A 21,145-nucleotide genomic window follows, 5' to 3' on the forward strand; every position below is an offset into this window, starting at 1 on the left:
ATTATTATAATTGTTAAGTTCAAGTAAACCGGAAAAAAAAGCGGCATTTTACAGTTTGTCACAAAGTTTGCACAATTTGTAATACTCTTTTAAAAAGAGAAAAATGCTTTTAAAAAGAGGATTGGAAAAGGTGTGAAAACGTTTTCCACCTTTTACTACTCCCCTTCTATCATGAAGAAATTATTACACAGGTGGTTTGAACGTAAAAGGAAAAAAAAAAAAAAAAAAAATTTTTTATCCAAAAACGTTCATGCTGTTGTAACATTTTTCTGTTTCGTTTGTATATTGTACAATAGTATTAATAACTCTTTTTTTAAGTTAATTTAATTTTTTTTTTTTTTCTTAACACAAAAGAACTAAAATAAGGGAAAACATGTTCAATTAGATGTTTTTTTATGTCTATGCCAATGGTACGTTTTGCAACTTTACCCAGCATACACATGTATTGGAGGAAAGTCCTGTTTGCAGAAATGTTCTTAAACTTTAATGGAAGGATGGAAAATGTTGGGGGGATATTTTCATTTTTGAAGGGTTCATTTGGAAAAAGTCTACCTATCTATTTTTTTTTTTTCCTTTTTTTTTTTTAATAGCTAAAAGTTAAGTTTTTTTTTTTTTTTTTTTTTTTTTTGAGCATAGTAATGATGGTAAAACAAAAAAACAAAGGGGTACACATGTAAATGTAGGCATATGCTAAACGTCGGTGTAAGTATGAATACATATGCGCACACACGCGCGCACATATATACACTAATACATGTGTGCGCGATATCAGTGTACAAAGGATAACAATTTTGTAGTAAAACTATTACTCAAAAACAACTTCTCTTCCACATTATATAAATTGAAAAAAAAAAAGAAAAAAAAAAAATGACCTACATAGACAATGAATGGATAAAAAACGAATATTCATTCAGTATGGCAAATCTTTCACCATTAATAATAACAACATGCTATGATATGTAAAAAAAAGAATGTTGATAATGAATATTTTTTTACACGTAGAGGAGAGTGAAAGGGAAAAGCAGGGCGCTTGAGAAAGGGAATTAATAAAGGCGAAAACACACATTATGGGAACCATTAAAAGAGGTTTTACTAACAAATAAAAAAGGTAAAAATACACTAATAATATTAACAGAAGCAATAATGGTAGCACAACAGTGGCAATTACAATAACAATAGGAATAACAATAAAAATCGTAAGAACACGCATTAAAAATTAATTACTGTACAGTTCTCCTTCCTTTACTATTATTATCACCGTCACTGTAACTATATCCGCCAATGTCACTGTTACCGTTTCCTTTTTTTTTTTTTTTTTTTTTTTTTTTTTTTTTGCGCACTGGGAAGCTAGGCATTCTTAAAAAACGACACGCATATACCCTCACACACGTGTACACGTGCACAAAATAACCTCCCCTAAATGCACACACTTTCCCTATGTACAGGGGAACTCATGTCACAAGACCTCCTCTGCTGCGACTACTAGTACGCTATGAAGAATTTCCTCATAAGAGTTCAATATTTTCCGGGTACTTTTGGGGAGGAGAAACATTTCTTGATGTTAAATAATTATTTTGATTGGAACGATTTCTCGTTAACTTGAAATCACTGTTTCGCGTTCTGTTCCTGTCGTTAGAATAGGACAAAAGTGTGGGTACATCTTCTTCATTGTCATCCTGCAGGTATTGTTTAAAAAAAAAAGGGGGGGAAGACTCTCAGTAACAGAACATTCATGGTTTCAATATGGTAGCGTGCGGTCCGTAGAGGGGAGAGGGGGATTGTCCACAGATAGGGTGCCCATGAAGAAAGGCCTTTTGCCCCTTACGTGCAGTGCATTCATCATGGTAGAAGAAATCGAGCATATATAAGACATGCGGTGAGAAACGCTACTCAGCTGGTGATTCGTACCTGCTCCGCATCTATGAACTCCATTTCTGGCTCAAACACGTTGGTGTTTACGTTGCCTCTTTTTGTCTTAATGACCGAGTACTTCACATGCTCAAAGGTGTCGAAGCCTGCACGAGGGGAGGGGAGGCGCCATGAAGCAAGTGCACAAAAAAATTCGGAAAAGGCATTCTCAAAAATGTTCCATAATATATTCTAAAATATTCGCAAGGTGCGCGAATGCAGAGGTTGACGAAACCTTTCCTCAGCATGTTCGCTAATTCGGTAATTACCATAGTTATAAAAGAGGTGCTTAAATTTCGGGTTTCGGCAGAGATACGTCACTATGAGCATGATCAAGCCCAAAATGAAAAGTATGAACAGGATGGACTTGGCGCCTGCAGGAAGGAAGAAAAGAATGGGATGAAATGGAATGATAGGACAACTCATGGAACAAAAACCGTATGAATACAATTACCACTACCGTTGCTGATAAATAAGGCACATCCTTTGATGGAACACCTCACGAAGAAGCGATGTACAAAAAAAAAAAAAATATCGTCCATCATTTTCCACTTACTTCTATTAAATGGTGCGTGCGCGGGACAAGGCACAGGGACCTTCTCGGGGACCCAACCATTAACACATATATCTCCAGGCACCTTTCTATACGCATTCGCATAAAAATAAGAACTGCTAGTACAACCTTCGATGGTGAGTGTGGGATCGTTTGGCTTACATTCATAACTTCCAACTTTTCTTGTAAACCCAGTTTCACATTCGTAATCTTCTGGTGTACATTCACAGGCCTTTTTATCAACAGTTCTTTTTAAGTCTTTTCCATTAAAGCATTCAGATGTTTGCTTTCTTCTTGTGTAGGTAATTTTCCTTCCTAATATACATTTGTCTGAAAAGGATCCACTGGTAGGTGACCATGTTTCATAATCTGAAGACACAGAATCAGCTGCCCATAACCCTTTACATAAAGGTTGACCGAGTGCATTAAAATCTAAATGGTAAAGAACCCCGACATCGTTTCTTGTTCCATATACCAAAAATTCAACGGAAGAAGAATTGGGCTCCGCTACAATATTATCAACTTCGATGGAAAATTGCCCTAATTCGAAATCGAACCAACTCTGTCCTTCATTCCAACTGAAAACAATTTGATTAGTTTTGCGCAAATCATCAGCCATAACTATCAATCCACCATGATCTCCATATTCATAAATATATGGGCCTTTATGTGCTTCCATCCAAGTGACTCCACCATCTCTTGACAGGAAAGTATTCACCTCATCACTTTCGTACCTTAAATGGCTACCTACATTACCAGTTCCCATAATTATTCCAACGGCATTTTCGATGGAGTAAAAAGGGGCATACTGATGATAGTTTGTTATACCATGTAGGTGAAGGAAGCAGTTATCACCACAGTCATATTTATTTCCTCTACTATCAACTTTGGGTGCTTTCAAATAAGACCAGTGACCACCTTTATTAAAAGAAATTACTGTCCTGACGAGATCTTCGTTTTTTCCCTTTGCTGCTTGTTTTTTCCTCTTCTCTGTGTTTGTCTGAAATGGACTAATATCTTCTTCCAGTTGTGCATTAAAATTGCGAAATCGCAAATCTTCATCTTTTATATCATCGTTTTCGTCGAGAAAATTGGCAATGTACACTCCGTCCAGACTTAATATTCGATCAAATTCACATTCCCCTGATGAAGTTCTAATATTGTTTGGAAGAGAAAGAGTATAATTCAGACCAGATGCATCCGATATATATACATTTCCTGTGTTGATTCTATCTGATGATGTTCCATGATTCACATGCAGCATGATAGCACCTTCGGAGGTGTCCAAAACGGTGTAGGATTTTTCATGTATATTTTCTGGCAAGTTAGCTTTATTAAACGTTTTCCCTCCATCTGTTGAAACCATCATGTTTACAGTTTGCTTGATCACATCATTCAGTCTAGCCACAAATATATACCCATTGGAAATTAAAAATTTATTTCCTTGTTTAACTAACACATCTACGTTTTTTCCAAAATTGTCTGTTTTTACAAAGTCGACATCTTTTGACCATCCACTGAATCTCTGTTGGTGTCCATTTCGATTTTTATGTCTCGTATAATAAACTGTATCTTCTGAATGGGTGTCTTTATCTCCCCAATTAAACTGAACCACATAAATATCCATAAGCTGGAAAGTTCTTCCTAGATCTTTTGTCACCGATAAGGTTTGCATACACTCTCCGCTTTTCTCATCCGTAGAGTAACAAGCTGAGGTCCAAGAGGATACCAATGCCCAGTGTGTCTTGGTACTATGGAATTGCCAAAAGTTTATTTTATTTTTATAATTTACTATTCGAAATGATTCTCCGGAATCTTCCGATACGAAATGATTTTTATTATTACCAATAATTAGAACTATATTTTTATTTATAGGATTCACCATGATGAGATCTACGGTGGTTACCTCATTCGTATGATTTGCTGGCTCATTTTTATTAACTGGATTTTCGGACAAACTGCTCGTAATGTTGGTCCAAATTTTCCCTCCATCTGCACTTCTGTACAGTCTTCCCTTGACTGTTTTCACCAGAACAGTCATGTGATTGTTGCCACACCATTGGACATCCTCCACAGCACTGTCGAAATTTATTTCACTCACGGAAACTTTCTTCTTGGCCACTTGGCATTGTGCAAAATCAGTTAATGAAAAAAAAAGGAATAAAAAGTTGAAGAAGAGCAGAGCTCTCCTGATATGTTTACTTTTATTTCTCTCTTTATTTCCATCTGCATGCTTGTAAGAGGCGGTTTGAGTTTTTCTTTCATCTGACTGGTTGTGGCACTTAAATCGTGGTACCTTCCTTTCTACCTTCTTTTTCATCCTTAAGTTCTGTGTGCGGGTAGAGGTATGCGTTGGGAGGGCGCGCGAAGGCGAAATGGCGCTTTTCTGACAAGCGAGCAGTGTGTGTTTAGTCTGCTTCCTTGAGTTCACATATGCCCATTGGGTCGTTTCGCGTGTGATGACCGAGCTGCGTTCTGTCGTTCGTTTTAGCCCGTTCAGTGCTTACACGGTTATTGCTTAGCCGTTATCCCTCAGCTGCTATTGCTTAGCCCCTTATTCTAATCCCTTTGCCGCTTAACACTTTCTCGATAAGCCCTCTATCCAGTTAACGTACAGGGCATGGAGCTTCCGTGCGAAAAACGGAAACGCCTTAGCATATGCGTTTACACGAATGAATATGAGTGTTCACGTATACCTGCGGACGTATAACCCTCACGTACACGCACAAGCCTTAAACATTTCTCTTAAATTCAAACATTAACATAAAAAAAAGAGGAAAAAACTACGAAATAAAATTAAATCTACGTTTTTTTCATTTCTTCCTCTTAAGTAAAAAAAAAAAAAAAAAAAAATGTTTCACAAATGCTGAGTTAATTTTTAAAATATAGTTCTTATATATGGCACAAAACACTGCCCTTTTTTTTTTTTTTTTTTTTTTTTTTAATTTTTTTTTATTTTACAATATAGCATATAATACGTATACACAGAAAAGGGACATATCTGTGTAGTTGCTCGTTTCGGCGGAAAAAAGGTGAGAGCAAAAAAATGCGATGCGAGTAGTGTGAAATAAAAATGTTTCTACTGCTGTAGCATCAGAGAAGGTTGTTCCTAAGAAGGTGTTCATAAGTTGTATGCATAACACAAATGTATAATTATGCATATGCCCCTATGTATATATGTATGCCGGAACATCTGTGAATTTGTGCACATAAAGTAATGCGTACGATCAATGTCCTCATAGCAGTCACAAGGCATTCGTTAAAAATGTCGCTAGTGGTGAACAAAATAAGTTTTGGAAAGGGGGGGAGGGGAGGATAGAAAACTTGTAAATTTCATTTATCCATTTAGAGGGGATACATTTCGTTTAGGCAAAGGCTAGACTGAGTAGGTAACTTTTATTCACCTATTTGTTCGTTCGTTCGTTTTTTTTTTTTTTTAAATACACCACAATGTAAGGAAGAAGCACATCAACCTTCACCGCTTAAAGTATGTTCGTGTGCTTTTCCGAAAATGTAGCGCACAAACAAAATAGTACCAATAAGGATACCGATTAGGCAGTTAAGAGGAAGCGTCCACAGTGAAATGTATGCATAAGTGAAACCATCTACATGCTCACCGAAATTGTTACAATGATATGTACGTGTTGCATTTTTTTCCCTTTTTTCTTTTCTTTTTCATGCCTTGTACTGAGGGTGTAAATATTTCGCTCTGGATGAGGTCAAGAAATAGAGAAGGTTTGAATATCCGGTGCAAGTTGGGTGTTGCGCTGCTTAAGGGAAAAAAGGGGGGATGAGTCAATGTTCCATTTTCCCATAAAAACATACATCATTGGGAGGTTCCCACATGCACAACTTTATGGGCGAATTTTGTAGAACTGTGTGTGTATTTCGGTATGTTTTGTTAATCCTTCCGTGCATAAGCATACCTGTGTATGCATATTTATATACCCCTATTCGCAATATGTAGTTGTGTGGCAATGATAATTCACATTTAGAAGAATATTTAAATTATCTGGTAGCATTGTCTTATGACTACATGCTTTCGGAGACCCTCCTGTTTCAATATGCCCATTTGAACTTTTATTTTTACTGCAAAAATGCGCATATGCAGCGGCGCATATGAAGCTTATGTGAGCCGAAAACACACGGACGTAGGTGTATGTATATATATTTTTCCACACACACACACACACACACGCGTGTTAATTTTATGGGTAGATGATGTTCAGATAAAATGAAGTCTACAAATTAAACGATTTGAAGATTTTGCTTTCTTTTGTGTGGGATTGTCTTATGTTGTTTTCCCCTTGTGGTATAAATTTTGACGAAAATAAAATGCCTCTCAATGTTCATCTTTTTTTTTTTTTTCTTCTATATGTGCATAGTTTCGCCTTTTCATGTTCATTTTCCCCCCCCTTTTGTACGTGAAATTCGTTCTCCCTTTTACGTGTTTATTTTTCCGCGCTCTTTCGCGTGAATAACGGTTTCACATTTGAGAACGCTTACTCGCCACATAATTTTCGAAGTTCGGTTCCTTCACCCTCTGTTTAATTACACCCTTTCAATAAAATTCCTCATTTTCCTTTCCTCCTTTCCTGCTGAGTGTGCATAAACGGGCAGTAACATTTTCAGCGCGCGTGCACATTTTGCGGAAAAAGCATAAACAGAGCTTCCCTCTTTATAAGTGGCTATTTTTAGTACACCTTGTTTTTGTCAATTTAAGGTATTTGACACTTTTTTTGCGATTTGGCTGACTTTTGCGCTGCGGTGTTATTGGCGCACACTTCGGATTTAATGGCATTGCATTTTAGCTTTAGCGCCTTTTTATTGCCTTTTTTTTTAAACCCTTTTGTCAGAATTACCTCGACACGTATATGCTACGCCCAAAGCGATACACATCCCCCCCCCTTTTTATGACAATTTTATTTTGCAGCCTGTGCTCGCAAATAACGCATTTTTTTTTTTTTAAAAGGGAATTTTTAAGGGGGGGGAGTAAAATTCTTAGCAGCCTTTAAAAATTACAGCATTATTTCCACTTTTGTAAAAATGCGATAAGTCTATTTTATTCATTGAGGAAAATTCCTGCTGTACATTACACATATCCTCTGCTCTTAACGTATGTGAGATGTGTGTTTGTAAAATTATTAATTGTTTGCAAATTGAGTTAATGCTTGTACTTTGCCCCTAAGGTCACTTCTGTACTTATATTTTAGAAAATTTATTTTTATATGCTTTTGGTGCCATTTCTGCTTTGTAAATTATAACGGAAAAAAAAAAAAAGAAAAAAGAAAAAAGAAAACGCATGAGCAAATGTACAAAGCATAGTGGAAAAAGGAACATCTCCTTTGCGACTTATTTATAAAGACTTTTTGCGCATAATTGTAAGGGGAAAATAACGAGAATGTTTATGGTTATATTTATATTTTTTGTGACGCCCTCGTAGCAGTTTTTTTTTTTTTGGACAGAGGTGGGACATGTTCGTACGCTTAATAACAGGCGTACATACATACAGATATATGTGAGTATTTACAGGCGTCCTTTCCACGTACGCATTTTTCATAACCACCAAGATAAGCACAAAGCAAGGAACGCTTCGACTTCCGCTGATTTAACTCCGTTTCATTTTATGCTATGAGTTCGTAGAAGAGGAAAAATGGGGTAGGCGAAAATGGTCGAATGGACACAAGCGATCCGCGCGTTGATGTGCGTCCTTCGATAGACTCATTGTGCATTATTGCAAGATACAAGTTGAAAATATCTCGTGATATTTATCAGTACATACATTTGTGTAAAAAAAAAAAAAAAAAAAAAAAAAAAAAAAAAAAAAGTAAATATATCAGGACATGTAATATGCGTCCCTCTTTTTTTCTGTACTCCGTTGTTACCACTCCGACGCAGAAACACACAAGCAATATTATCAGAGAAAGACCAAAAGGATTTGTTACAAGCAGCTAATTTTAGCGAAGTGGATATAAAAAAAATGTACAAAAGATTTGTTGAACTTGACACAAATAAAAATGGACAACTAGATCCAAATGAATTATTTGACGTTCCTGAAATAAGCGATGTAAAATAAAAAAAAAAAAAAAAAAAAAAAGACATTTTTGAAACTGAAAAAGGAGAGATTTTATTATTATTTTATTTTTATAAAATCGTTTTGCTATATTTTGTGTTACACGGATATGGTCCTAGGTGTACACTAGACCATCCTATCCGTAGGAGCACAGTATATTTTTTTTCTCCCTCCCCCTTCCTCAAATGTGTCTACTAATGAATTACAACTTGTTCATACCTTTTAGAACCCACTAGTTAAAAGAGTCATATCAATCTTTGATTCCAACTCGGATGGAAAAGTTTCTTTTGTGGAATTCTTAGTTGGCATAAGTAAAAGATGGACGATAAGGAGGGCCCTTTTGGAGGGCGATTAATTATCATGCACACTGTGCAGCTGAGAACACAGCTCATCCGCGTTGTTTTAATTTGTTCTGATTCACTGGCATAGTCGTTTTGTACACCCTTACACATATCCTTTTTTAATTTTACCCCTTCTATTCACCTCTCCTTCTGTCCCTTCTTCTAGCCAAGCTAGCCTCGAGCACGGATGATTTTCAGAAGAAGAAATTTGCCTTTGATATATACGACATAAATAAGGATGGAATGATATCCAACGGGGAGCTGTTTACCGTTATGAAGATGATGGTAGGGAATAACCTAAATGATATACAGGTAAAATTGGTTGTCCACCTTTTGAAAAATTTTCCATTCCTTGATTTCTGTCTCGTTGATAATTCACTGTTGTTTTTTTCCCTTCCCTCAGTTGCAGCAATTGGTCGACCGAACCATTATACAGGCCGATAAGGATGGAGATGGGATGATTTCCTTCGAAGAATTTAAAGATGTACCTTTCATTGTTGACATGCACTTTTACACTCTGATTGATTTACGAGCATGTCCATGCTGTCTTTTTTAGTCAAAAATAGGAATTCGTATATATTTGTGTGCACGTAATAGACTTTATGTTACCCCTCCCACCCTCTCCTTGCAGATGATATCCCACATGGACGTTGGGAACAAATTGAAGCTAGATCTGTAGTTTGTAAATATAGCCCATCTGTGCACCGCCAAATGTGTATACCTATTTTGCGCATGTTTCTCCCCTCATATGTATATTTACCTCTTCTATTTAGTCTCGTATTGACTTATCTGCACATACGGTAACAACATTACTGTGCATACATATTTATGTGTGTATAAAGTCACCTCTCTTCTCACGTTTTTTTTTTTTTTTTTTTTTTTTTTTTTTTTTTTTTTTACTATTTAACCTTTACAATATAAATTTTTATTAATAGCCATTTGTTTGTTTTTCCCTTTTTTTTTTTGAATGCGCCATTTCGTTTTACCATTTTTAAGTGCACACAAATTTTGACAAATTTAGACAAAGCGAAAACAATTACAAATTAAAAAATGTTCACGTGGAGAAGTTTCGTATGTAGAAGCTAGCACGCTGATTTCAAGGTAACCGATTGGACCATCTACAGATATGTGAATAATTCGTACGAACGTTGTTGTTGAGTATTGCAGCAAATGCTTGGTCGAACTTTGCCACAGTGCGTATTTCCGATGTTTCCCTTGTCTTCTCTGAATCTTTGTAAGTTATTTATTGTCCGATGTGGATATTATTTTTTTGGGGAACAGCACCGTTTCAAGTTACAACTATATGTTGGCAAAGGCAACTGGTTATCTCCATGTGGGTGAATAGAAGGCTGGAAAGTACTCATTCATATGTTCTTACACATATAAATATACGAATGAGAAGGGAACGGTCTAAGTAGGTTACACACTGTGGGCTTGCACAAGTATCGACACTGTCCTTTATGCGCAATTCCTAAGCTCATGAAAAGTGTGCAAACGAAAAGTTCAAGTTGAAGGTGTTAAAAAAAAAAAAAAAAAAAAAAAAAAAAAACTCCTGACCGATTGTCACTTCATGAAGTTTGAAAAAAAAAAAAAAAGTGCGATACGCGGAAGAGGCCATAACATCCCCATTCTTCGCTCGAATGGTTATCATCCTTATTGCAAATCAGTGTTATTTTACGCGTTATTCACCTCTGACGTTGTTGTATAGATTATTCTTCAGTCATATGTATATATATATACATACATACATGAATACAGGCTTGCACCTACATGTGTTTGTAGGAATGTCTCATTTTTCTTCTTAGCAGTCAGCATCCTGCAACTTTAATTTCCCGCTTCAATTCACACATTGAGGCATTTGTCTGACCAAATAACAATTTAATTTTCCCGCGTGTTGTATAGGGAGTTCATTTGTCAACCCACGTTTTCCAACAATTTTGTCGAGAAATTTTCGAATTATTTGGTTGTCCAAATTTTGAAAAAGACACAGGGGATACCATGGAATTTTTTCACTTCGCGTTTCTCACTTTGGTGCTTATCCTAGGCCAGTGCTATTCCCAAAACTATGACAAGGAGAATTTGAAGGTAACCATGAGAGGGAAAATGTCAACGTTAAAGAGTTTGAATATTTCTGTGAACGCCCCTTCGGAATGGTGACCCTTCACCAATCCAACAGACAAATACGTATATACAATTCTTCGTACTTCTACACACACTTTGCAGAAACTGACGGAGTACCGCCAGCAGCACAGAAAAACAGTCGACGGGCGCCTGTGCGCTGCAGCATTTGTGCAAGACGATCAGACATACACGGATTGCACCAAGGCAACGGATCCAAACGGAATAACGGGCAGAGAGTGGTGTTACGTGGAAGTGCAGTTGGTAGGGAAAGGGAATAGAGATTGGGATTACTGCAAAGGAGTAATAAACTACGATGTTGTCAGGTCAAAAGCGAGAACGTTCTATTTAGCAAAGTCGAATGAACTGAACAGTGCTGTGACAAAACTGGAAATGGAAAAAAACAAATTGGAAGGCATATATGAGAAGTATGAAGAAATATGTGGAAGCACCTCCGAAATGGTGAAAAAAAAATTTGAGGAAATTAATGACATAGCTAAAAACTCCAGTAGAAACATAAATAAATTGCTGCTTCAGGCATCGTCCATCGGTGACTCTGAAAAAAAAATGTATGAACTATCAGATGAGGTAGAGAAGAATAGGAAACCCTTCCTGGAGGATAAAAAAAATTGTTCAATATTAAAAGCCTACAGTATTGAAGAGAAAGCAGATGGATTAATTGGAAGCTATTATGATAATGCTTATTTCTCAGGATACCCTGTCTCCATACAAAGAGACAAGTATATAAATTTTGTGTGGGACACTGGTATTCCAGTAGAGAATATTCCATACCAGCATTTTTCCGTAAGGTGGGATGGATATTTAAAAATTCCGCAAACAGGGAATTACATCATTAGCGTCGAACATGACTGTGGGGTGAGAATATTTTTAGACGACTCCCCCATCATTGTAGATAGCATGCCTTATCCTAAGGAAGAGGATTCTGAAGAAATGAGACCCATACCTATTCTTCCCATCGGTAAAATAAATGCCAAGGTGAATAAAGCCAGTTCCGAAGTGTTGGGACTACTTGGAGGAAAGAAATATAAATTTCGTGTAGAATATTTCCACCTCAGTACTATCAAATATGAAAACCCCGATATGGTGCACATAATGCTTTCGTGGAAATCCGATAACATACTGGAGGAAATTATTCCAAATAATTATTTTTTTCAAGGAAATGTGACATCTCCATTACGACTTAGTCAGCTGAGGGGAGAAGAATACGAAATAACATTTCTGCAGAATGGAATGCACGCTTTTATGGACACGACCAAATTTGTAGTGGCTGACATTCCATCCATTTTTGAAAAATCTAAATGCATACGTTCTACTCTGGACAATCATACTATAAGCAGTGTACATTTTAGGGTTAACACTCATAGCGTCGTCTTTTTAGCCTTACCAAAGGAAGTGAAGGAAATTCCACTGAATGATGTAACGAAGAGAGCATTCGAAAGGACGAAGGACACTTTATCAATTTATCAAGTGGAAGAAGAAAACGCGACAAATGCTTCGGAGCAGAGCACATATAAAATTTACTCTTCTGAATATTCCAGCGGAGATGTCTTCATAAATTTGCTCAAACCGACTCCCTTTTTAATATTTTTGGAGCCACGTGAATTGCACTCCTCCAATAGTTGTAGGGGATATATCCAGACAGTTTCATTTCCAAATTCTGGACTCTTTAATTCTTGTTATGCCTCATCATATGAGTCAGCCAAATTTGACTGCAATGGTGGGTTCAGTGGAAATAACCAGGACAAGGAGTACGAAACGTGGAAAACGGCAGCTGATAAATCATTAGGGCAATACCTAAGTGTGAACTTCAAATACGAGATAGACATTCACTCCTTCACTTTTAGAACTCTGTCCTCTCTGGAGAATCAAATCACAGAACTGACTGTGTATTTTCCAAATATTAAAACGCCTGAAGTTTTTGCCATTTCCCCGGGACACCACCACTACAAGCTGAATACCCCAATAAAGGCGAAAAGCGCCAAGGTGGTCATATCCAAAGTGAGCGATCCCAAACGGCAGAGTGGTGGAAACGTTGCCTTCTATGGTATCCCTTGTATAGACCCCCAAAATGAGCAACCAAATGAACAAAAAAATCAACGCGAAATTAACGTATTTTTTAGCAGCAAAAATAATAACACGTCATCCAAACCGTTAAATTGGTTAATTGATAATGGACTGAAAAAGGATCAGTATGGATTTTTCAAATATGGGTGGGGGAAATTACCCACCCCAGTGGAATCAGAAAATTTGGATAAGGACCCCTCACATGCGGGAATTTCTTTCCTTCCTTTGGAATGCAAAAATAACAACCAACCTTGTGATACCTCTAATACATGGTCAATTGATTTACCGCATGAAGGAACATACTACATGGCCATCGAAATAGGTTCTCCAACCGGCAGACAAGAACTAAATTCCATCACAGTTAATGGAGATGTTTACATAAGTAATATGTTTTTAAAGCCTAAGCAATATACTAAAGTTACCTCTGATATTAGCATCTCAGACAGTAAAACACTTCAAATATCCACTGACACCAATACCGTAATGCAGTCAGTGCAGCTTTTGTTCCTTCACAAATGATTTGGCAGCTTACGTTGAGCACCGTGAAAATGGAGTTTTTTTTTTTTTTTTTTTTTTTTTCCCTTCCGTTTGATCCTTTTGTTTGTACCCTTTTAAAAATTGCTAAAATAGCGATTTGTCTTTAGTTCCATCATTATGTATAACTTTTTCCTCAGCGTGGCACGACTGTTAAATTTTTTTTTTTCGGATCATTTTTGCTGTTGTTCACTGCAGGGGGATGCTTGTGCAGGCGATTGATGAAAATCGTTAATTCGTTTGAAGAGGTCCTCATTCACATGAGTAGTCCATGCAAGGGTGTTTCTTCCACGGTTGTTCCTACCCTCTATTTGAATCCGTGAAAACTGTATTGGCGTGCATTTACACAATGTCTCTTTTTTTTTTTTTATCAAATTAATGCACAACAGGTGAAACGTTTAGCATGAAGGAAGCACAATGGGCTTTAGAAAAAAAATCCGTTTATGCGGAGTAGCCCCAGACGGGCATATACTTTATGCTTCACTCGGTGGTCGGGGTTAACACCTAATATGTCTGCGTTGTTCCTTTTTTTTTTTTTCGTGCACTTGATGATTTCTCCAACTGAGGAGCGTTCACCCCCTTCGAATTGTACCACCTCTTGTGAACGCGATTTGCTACATTTACGAGGCAACCAGTGAGTAGCTAGGTAAATGCACATACAAATGATCTGAGGCAACGGGGGGAGGGCCCCAATTGCACTTCTGTACTTCTCCCTTTCTGAGCGCACTTTAAGTGAACAAAATTGGAACCCCACCTTGCATCAAAAATTACGGCTCGCACAAAAAAAGGGGGCATAGAAACTTCTTCACTTAATTTTTATGGAAAAATGTGGAATTAATATATCTGGGGAAGGATATCTTGTCGGTGAACTTATCCATGCGATTAGGAGTTATTTAAAACGGGGCATGGAGGATGAGGCAAAAATGGCGGGGGGCGCCTTCCAAAGTGGAGCGTTAATAATTTGGTGAATTTCCTCCGTTATTGCATGCCAAAATAAAAAAAACTTCTGTCATAGTTTCAGTGGGAGTACATACATTTGCAAGAGTACGGATGAATGTACATGTTTGAAAAACAATTTTAAGTGGCCTATTTGTGCAACGCGATTTCTTCTTTTTTAGTAAAGTGACGAGGGAAGCGAAGAGAATATGTGAGGTAACGCAGAAGGAGACCACAAAAGGGAAAAAGAGGGGCATACCTGTTTTTTTGTAACGTAAACAGGCTGACGAAAACACGGTCACGCATAAATGCTGACACATACAGGCTGATTGGCGAACGGAAAATGGGGGCAAAGGACTACAGAGATTTAAAATTCTACAACTACATTCCTGTGAACAAGGAGCTGAAGAAATCCTGCGTGCCTTGTCCAGATACGGAAGAATTGGAAGCGAAATTAAATGAGGAATTCGAGGAACAGGTGAAAAATGCATTTCAAGGGAATGTTCTCGACCGAATTGATGCGAAAAATATCAATGCTGATTTGAAGAGAGATTTGCAAAAGAAATTAAATGTGTTATCGAAAAAAACGGATAAAGCTATAATCGAGCTAATTAAAAGGAAAATAAATGAAGGTAAAAATAGTACACAAGAAGACGCCCTTAACGATAACAATCAAAATGAGGAGCAGGACCAGAACATGGAAAATTCCAACACGTTAAATTTTAATCAAAATGGAAATGACTCCAATTATGGTCACCTTTTACAGCAGGCCATGGACAAATTGGATATCATGGATGACTCCGATTGAGGGGTTTCATTTGTTTTTAATTTTAAATCGTCTTCCAATTTAGACGACTTATATATTACCACTGGTGATACATGCGTATGTTCCAGATTGTGCGCTGCATATGCCTTGACCTTTCCCCCATGTGTATGCCATTCATATTTGGCATTGCTTTATTTCGTATCACGAAATGCATATATTGCATTTCCTCTTTTTTTTCTTTTTTTTTTTTTTGTGACGAGTAAAAACGTGCCGAGTATTGTGCTTAGCACGTATCGGGGTTTTTCCCAATGTATACACGTTGTGATAATATGAACAAATGACTTTTATTTGGCCACGCAAACGCGGGGCTGTAACTATCACATGTGCAATATTTGCGCTCGACACGTTTTTTTTTTATGGGCGCGATGGCTTCAAAGGGGAGCGCAGTATAGCACGACAAGCGCGTAGAAAACATGGACGGGCGTTCAACAAACATAAATTACTGACAAATTGAAGTTATCTTTGGAACATAAAAAAAAAAAAAAAAAAAAAAAGGAGAAAACGGACAAACGGAGTGTTCACCCAGCGTTTACGGAAAAGCCTAGCAATGTAGACACAAAAATGGGCCAAAAAAAAAATGATACGGACTACTCGCCTGCGGTGCGCACCCCCCCTCATAGGCACTCAAACAAGTCGTTTACATAATTCAGAAGCCACAGAGGGAAGTAGCATACCTCCCGAAGGAGAACAAAATCGACAGTGTGCTCTTGTTCCATATCGCAAACCATCTCGTTATATTTCTCTTGCCAAATTTCACTTCTACATCTCTGAAGTGTATTGGAGTTTTCTCTATCCCTGCTGAGCTTCCTGTAAGGAGTGTACCTCCTCTGGGGTTTGATATACTTGGGTACTTTCGACACCAATTCACCAAGTTGGTGTTTGCTATTTATAAGCATAACTGGATAGAACAATAGTTCCGAAGAACGGTGGTTAAAATAAGCTGACTTTTTTTTTGTGCTGCACGCGTCATTTTCCTCTTCCTGCAAGTAATTCTCTCTGGCTTTATCTGGTTTAGAAACCTTCTCTTCAAAACCACTTGTATTCGAATCATCCCTTGATTGTTCCATCGCGGCAATGTTATAATTCTTCGGTACCTCCTCCGTCGGAGGCACTTCCAAATTTTCTTTTGGATTATTACTTATGATGGGTTCACTCCCTTGACTGAGTGAGACATTGTCTTTGTGATAGCTGTCCTCATCTACGTTTTCGTGTTCATCACAATTTTTGCAATTCTCTAAGGATGCTATTTCTACGTGGTGCATCTCGTGTAAAGGATCACTTTCAATTTTTCTGGTACTTCTTACAAAATGGTCATCATTAATTTTGCTCGCTTCATGTATTTCTTCTCTTGCTGAGTAATCGCCAAGGTCCCCTTTTGAGTTTATTCTTGGAGAGTAACTACTATGTAGCGAAAAATCCCAAACGCGTTTTCGAATTATATCTCTCTGAATTACGATATTATATATATGGCTGCTTTCCTTCATGTATAAGTTATAAAAAACAAACATTTTTTTTTCCTTGTTTTCATCAGAGGAGGAGCACAAATTGAAGTCACTTAGGTTTCTTTTTTTCCTTTCCCTGAAGGTGTAATGGCTCCGGTACGAAATACTCTCCTTCGGTGTAAAAGACTTTATAAAGTCGGTTGTGTATAAATTGATATTTTCTGGCGAATGCATGTTTTTTACAAATGTCTCTAGTGTGTCTTCATTGGGTGTTTTTTCCCTTTTGAAGTATTTGTTTTTCCTTTCATTTTCTGTTTCGTCTGCCCTTTCAGTTTTGTTTACTAAGCAGAACAAATTGTAGAGCAATTTAAGAGCGTTGGGAAGTTCGAAGCGCTCGTAGCTGCTATGTTTGGATAGCTTGCTTGCATTCGTTAAAATAGCTAGCTGCTCAACCCCAGACTGCGAATGAATATTGTTTGGATTATAACCCACATAAACATGTTCGGGCAAAATTTCTGAAATAGGCAACGACTGTTCTGCGTCAGGACGTTCATTACGGTCTCTATGGTGGTTTGAAAGATTGCCATCCATGTGGTTAGGCTCACTGTGGAGATTTTCCTTTATGTATACACCCTTTTTGGTACTGCACGTGTCAGGAGTGGTGCTATCCACATACTTATTTTTGTGCAAATCGAAATTTCTGCTTTTAGGAGTACCCCTGCTGTTGACATAGTCCACATCATCAATGTCATCACCATATGTATATGCTACGTCTACACTCCAAGCATTTAGCTCCACGAAGGGGCAGTTTTCATCATAATTTAATTTTAGCAAAACAAAGGACTTATACCATAATTCGATTTCTAATACACAGCAAAAATTTGTCCTTACTAGCCAAATGCCTTTAGTCTTATCTATCAAGGTTACTCCTAATTTGTGTGCTTCATCAACTGGTTCGTTTATATTCACGTTCTTAATCATCGAGCATTTGATTAGGAAGATCTGTACCTTCAATGGATTCTTTTCACTATGTGGCTTTTCTGCATACCCGTCAGAATCAGTCTGATGTGTGGAAAAATGTGGAGACACACATGTGGACGAATTTCTATCCTCCTTTAACTGCTTCACCCCATCATAAGTTGAATTATCTTTCCCCCTACCTTGGTTCGTTTGACTACAGGGATATTCCTCCAACGAAGAATTCTCATCCGTTTTGACAATCGGGAATGACGAATGGCTGGATATTTCCCCCTTCGGGAAGTCTACATAGTCGCCATCCTGGATGACATTTTTCACCGTTATCAATTCGTCGAAAATTAAATCAAAGTGGATTATTTGGCACCTGACCACAACAATCAATGCGCTTCTAATGCAGAGAGGTTCGAGAGAAAATTCTTTAATAATTACATCGGAAATGTTGTTCACATTAGAATGCAAACTTAAGTCGACTTCCTTTGATAGGGAAGACTTCTGATAATTAATCAAACAGCTGTACGAGTTTTCATTTGCAAATTTTTTTTTGGATGGATAATAGCTAGCTGGAACAATGTAAAAGCTGGAGCCCAGACAAAAGTGGAAATCAGCCATCTGAGAATGTCTAATAGAATTTAAATGGAAGAAATCTTCGTATGCATTATTCCAATCTAATAAAACATCTGTGCATACACCTATCGGAGGGAAGGAACATAAAAAGCATAACGCTCCCGTGGGTTGGAAACTAATTGTTGATATAACAAAATCTCTCAAATATCTTCTACCACAGAAATCACACCTTTCGATGAATATATTTCCATGTATTTCTGAAATTTTCGAAAATTTAGTGCCACATCTATAGTGCAGTGAATCTATATTTTGCGTGATTAAAAATTTTATAACGTTCCTTTTCATTAGCTCCTTTATCATGATGTGCGTTTTGGTTGGCAGGGCTAGATGAAGGTCGATGACTTTTTTTTTTCTGTTTCCAAATATGACATAGTGTTCATTTGAAAGAGGATTCTCTGTTTCCCCTGTGGAATTTCCCTGTTCATTGTTACCGTTTCGGTCGAGGCTTGTGGTATCCCCCTCATAAGTAGAAGTTGCATTTTCTTTTTTTACACACACATGCCTGCTTAATTCCCCCCCTTCTCCTTCCTCACTTCCTTGCACATTGCTACGCACGAGTGTCATGTCGGAATTTTCACTTTTCTCTTTTTCCTTCACAAAATGTTTATCTCCCTCAGTGCGAATGGACTCCCTCTCTTCCTCGGCATGTGCTTCTCCCTCGTAACCATTTAAATATTCCTTTTCTTGATATTTTGCATAATCTTGACGTTGTCCATGTGCTACTCTTGTATGCTTGGAACGGTACTCTGGGAAATTACCCTCTCCCTCCCAGTGTGATTGGACCGTGTCGTCTTCGTACAAACTCTCAGGCCTCTCTATTTTGACAAAATCGAATGGAGACTTTTCCGTTCTGCTAACGGAGCTGTGCTCGGAGGGGTCATCCGAGAGTTCACATTTTCCTTGTGAGCTTCTTCGTATCTTCTTTGTCTTCGCATTTTGGCTATCATTTGGATGAGGCATCTTTACATCCTGGGTTTCCTTCACCTTGCTTGATTCGTGCCCCCCTTTTCGTCGCTTTCCCAGTTGCTTCTTTCTTCTGTGACTCGCATCGTTCAGGAATTCGTTCGTCCAAATTCCAGTTGGGCCTCTAAAATCCTGTAGCCCTGAGCTCGTGGATATGCCGGCACCAGCATGAACCACGATGTGCTTACTCGTTCTTATTTTTTGAATTAGTTCTTTTATCTTCCTTTTTTCTTCCTCAGAATCTTCAAAATATTCCTTTTCACCTAGTGGCCCTTTGTTTTCGTTTTTCGACAAACGCAGCGCATAGTTCATGCAGCTCATTTTGGGGGGAAGGCGCTCAAATTGGGCAGAAGGAATCGCAGACTCGGTAAGGATGATTTAAAAAAGAGCAAACGGACCATGCGTTTAGGATGGCTAATGTGCCAAATGAAGTGGAATACATACGTGTCAAATCTTGCGTTCGACTGGGTGTTAAGCAATTCGCACTTTTAAACCTATCGTCTTTGTAATTACCCTTCTACGCTGGGGGGTAGTCCTAGATGAGAAAATTTCACCAGTCCCATATTCACCAAAGTAGCTGTCCGGGAAAATGGTTCAAAAAATATTCTGTGTATGCCTCTGTGTTGCTGAAATTGGTTCCATGGAATTGCTCTTCTCAAAAATGTGGAAATTAATCAAGAGAACTTCTTCCTTGTGATTCCTCAAATTTAGACTATATATTAGTTGGGCCAAGGGTAGAAAAAGAAAAAAAAAGAAAAAAGAAAAAAATAAAAAATAAAATAATAAAAAGCTTTTCTAAGCTTTAGGTATTCTTTTCACCAACTCGCTACTTAATGTTTATGTGCTACCCTTTGAGAATTACACGAACAGATATGCCATGGTGTTAGGCATGCTTTAGGCTGGCGGGTTACACAGCTCGTAATACTTTTCGTGCACCTCGTGTGAGGTAATCTCATGTAAATTGATGAAAAACTTGATGAAGTCAATATGGTGGTAAATTTTCTCCATTCGTTTCGGCCCCCATTGGAGAATGTACACAAGCAATGATGCAGAAAAAAAAAAAAAAGGAAAATTGATGCTTGACAAAAAAGAAGAAAAAAAAAATATATCCGTAGTGTTCCTACGTGCGCTATATAAAACACTAGCTCATTATTTTATCTTCCCTACTCCAATTTTACGTAGCAGAATTTTTTTTTAAAATAAACTTCTCAGTGTTCATATCGAACCAGTTAAAACGGTCAAAGCGGGTAATACGAAAGGGAACTAAAGGCAGGAGAAACTTGCTCAGTTTACATCCCATTGATACGGTTGATTGGCACTTGGCGAATGTGCTCCCACATGTGCATCCGCTTCCATGTTGGGCCAAGGAAAAAGCAAAATGAGAAACGTAGCACCTGTGTACCCCAAAATTATCATCATTAATTAGGCACAAATATATATATATATATATATATATATATATATATATATATATATAAATATGCCGAGACCATTTTAAGGTGCTTTTTATCTCCCCCCTTATATACAACGAAGGAATAGCAAAATTGGGAACCCCAAACTCTTTGCTCAGTTGGATGTCCGTAGTTCAACATCCAAATGAGCACCGACACTTGTTATGATATATGAAAAAATACGAACAAAAAATATATGTGGTGTAATACGGAATGGTATGCCACTAATTCCGTTTGGCTATGTGGAATACACAAAAAAAAAAAAAAAAAGAAAAAAAAAGATGGCTTCATATAAACATGTTTCTTTTCCTAA

General features: G+C 37.6%; 5 protein-coding genes across 5 annotated transcripts; 3 read left to right on the forward strand and 2 right to left on the reverse strand.

Annotated features, from left to right (window-relative positions):
- Positions 1-1,505: 1,505 nt before the first annotated feature.
- On the reverse strand, positions 1,506-4,781 carry PKNH_1230300 (sortilin, putative; the record flags this gene model as incomplete). The annotated part of the gene is made up of 4 exons (XM_002260319.1): positions 1,506-1,676; positions 1,909-2,015; positions 2,178-2,282; positions 2,465-4,781. 4 exons carry the CDS (start codon positions 4,779-4,781, stop codon positions 1,506-1,508), a joined length of 2,700 nt encoding a protein of 899 aa, XP_002260355.1.
- Positions 4,782-8,114: 3,333 nt separating this feature from the next.
- Positions 8,115-9,554, forward strand: PKNH_1230400 (calcineurin subunit B, putative; the record flags this gene model as incomplete). Its single annotated transcript, XM_002260320.1, has 6 exons — positions 8,115-8,119; positions 8,360-8,528; positions 8,761-8,845; positions 9,042-9,187; positions 9,279-9,359; positions 9,507-9,554. The coding sequence occupies 6 exons, from the start codon at positions 8,115-8,117 to the stop codon at positions 9,552-9,554; spliced, it is 534 nt and encodes a 177-aa protein (XP_002260356.1).
- A 1,319-nt stretch (positions 9,555-10,873) lies between these two features.
- On the forward strand, positions 10,874-13,597 carry PKNH_1230500 (uncharacterized protein; the record flags this gene model as incomplete). The annotated part of the gene is made up of 2 exons (XM_002260321.1): positions 10,874-10,960; positions 11,099-13,597. 2 exons carry the CDS (start codon positions 10,874-10,876, stop codon positions 13,595-13,597), a joined length of 2,586 nt encoding a protein of 861 aa, XP_002260357.1.
- Positions 13,598-14,891: 1,294 nt separating this feature from the next.
- On the forward strand, positions 14,892-15,356 carry PKNH_1230600 (pre-mRNA-splicing factor CWF18, putative; the record flags this gene model as incomplete). The annotated part of the gene is made up of 1 exon (XM_002260322.1): positions 14,892-15,356. One exon carries the CDS (start codon positions 14,892-14,894, stop codon positions 15,354-15,356), a length of 465 nt encoding a protein of 154 aa, XP_002260358.1.
- A 632-nt stretch (positions 15,357-15,988) lies between these two features.
- On the reverse strand, positions 15,989-19,702 carry PKNH_1230700 (transcriptional regulatory protein sir2b, putative; the record flags this gene model as incomplete). The annotated part of the gene is made up of 1 exon (XM_002260323.1): positions 15,989-19,702. The coding sequence occupies one exon, from the start codon at positions 19,700-19,702 to the stop codon at positions 15,989-15,991; it is 3,714 nt and encodes a 1,237-aa protein (XP_002260359.1).
- Between the last annotated feature and the right edge of the window lie 1,443 nt (positions 19,703-21,145).

This window comes from Plasmodium knowlesi, assembly GCF_000006355.2.
Source record: "Plasmodium knowlesi strain H genome assembly, chromosome: 12".
NCBI lineage: Eukaryota > Apicomplexa > Aconoidasida > Haemosporida > Plasmodiidae > Plasmodium > Plasmodium knowlesi.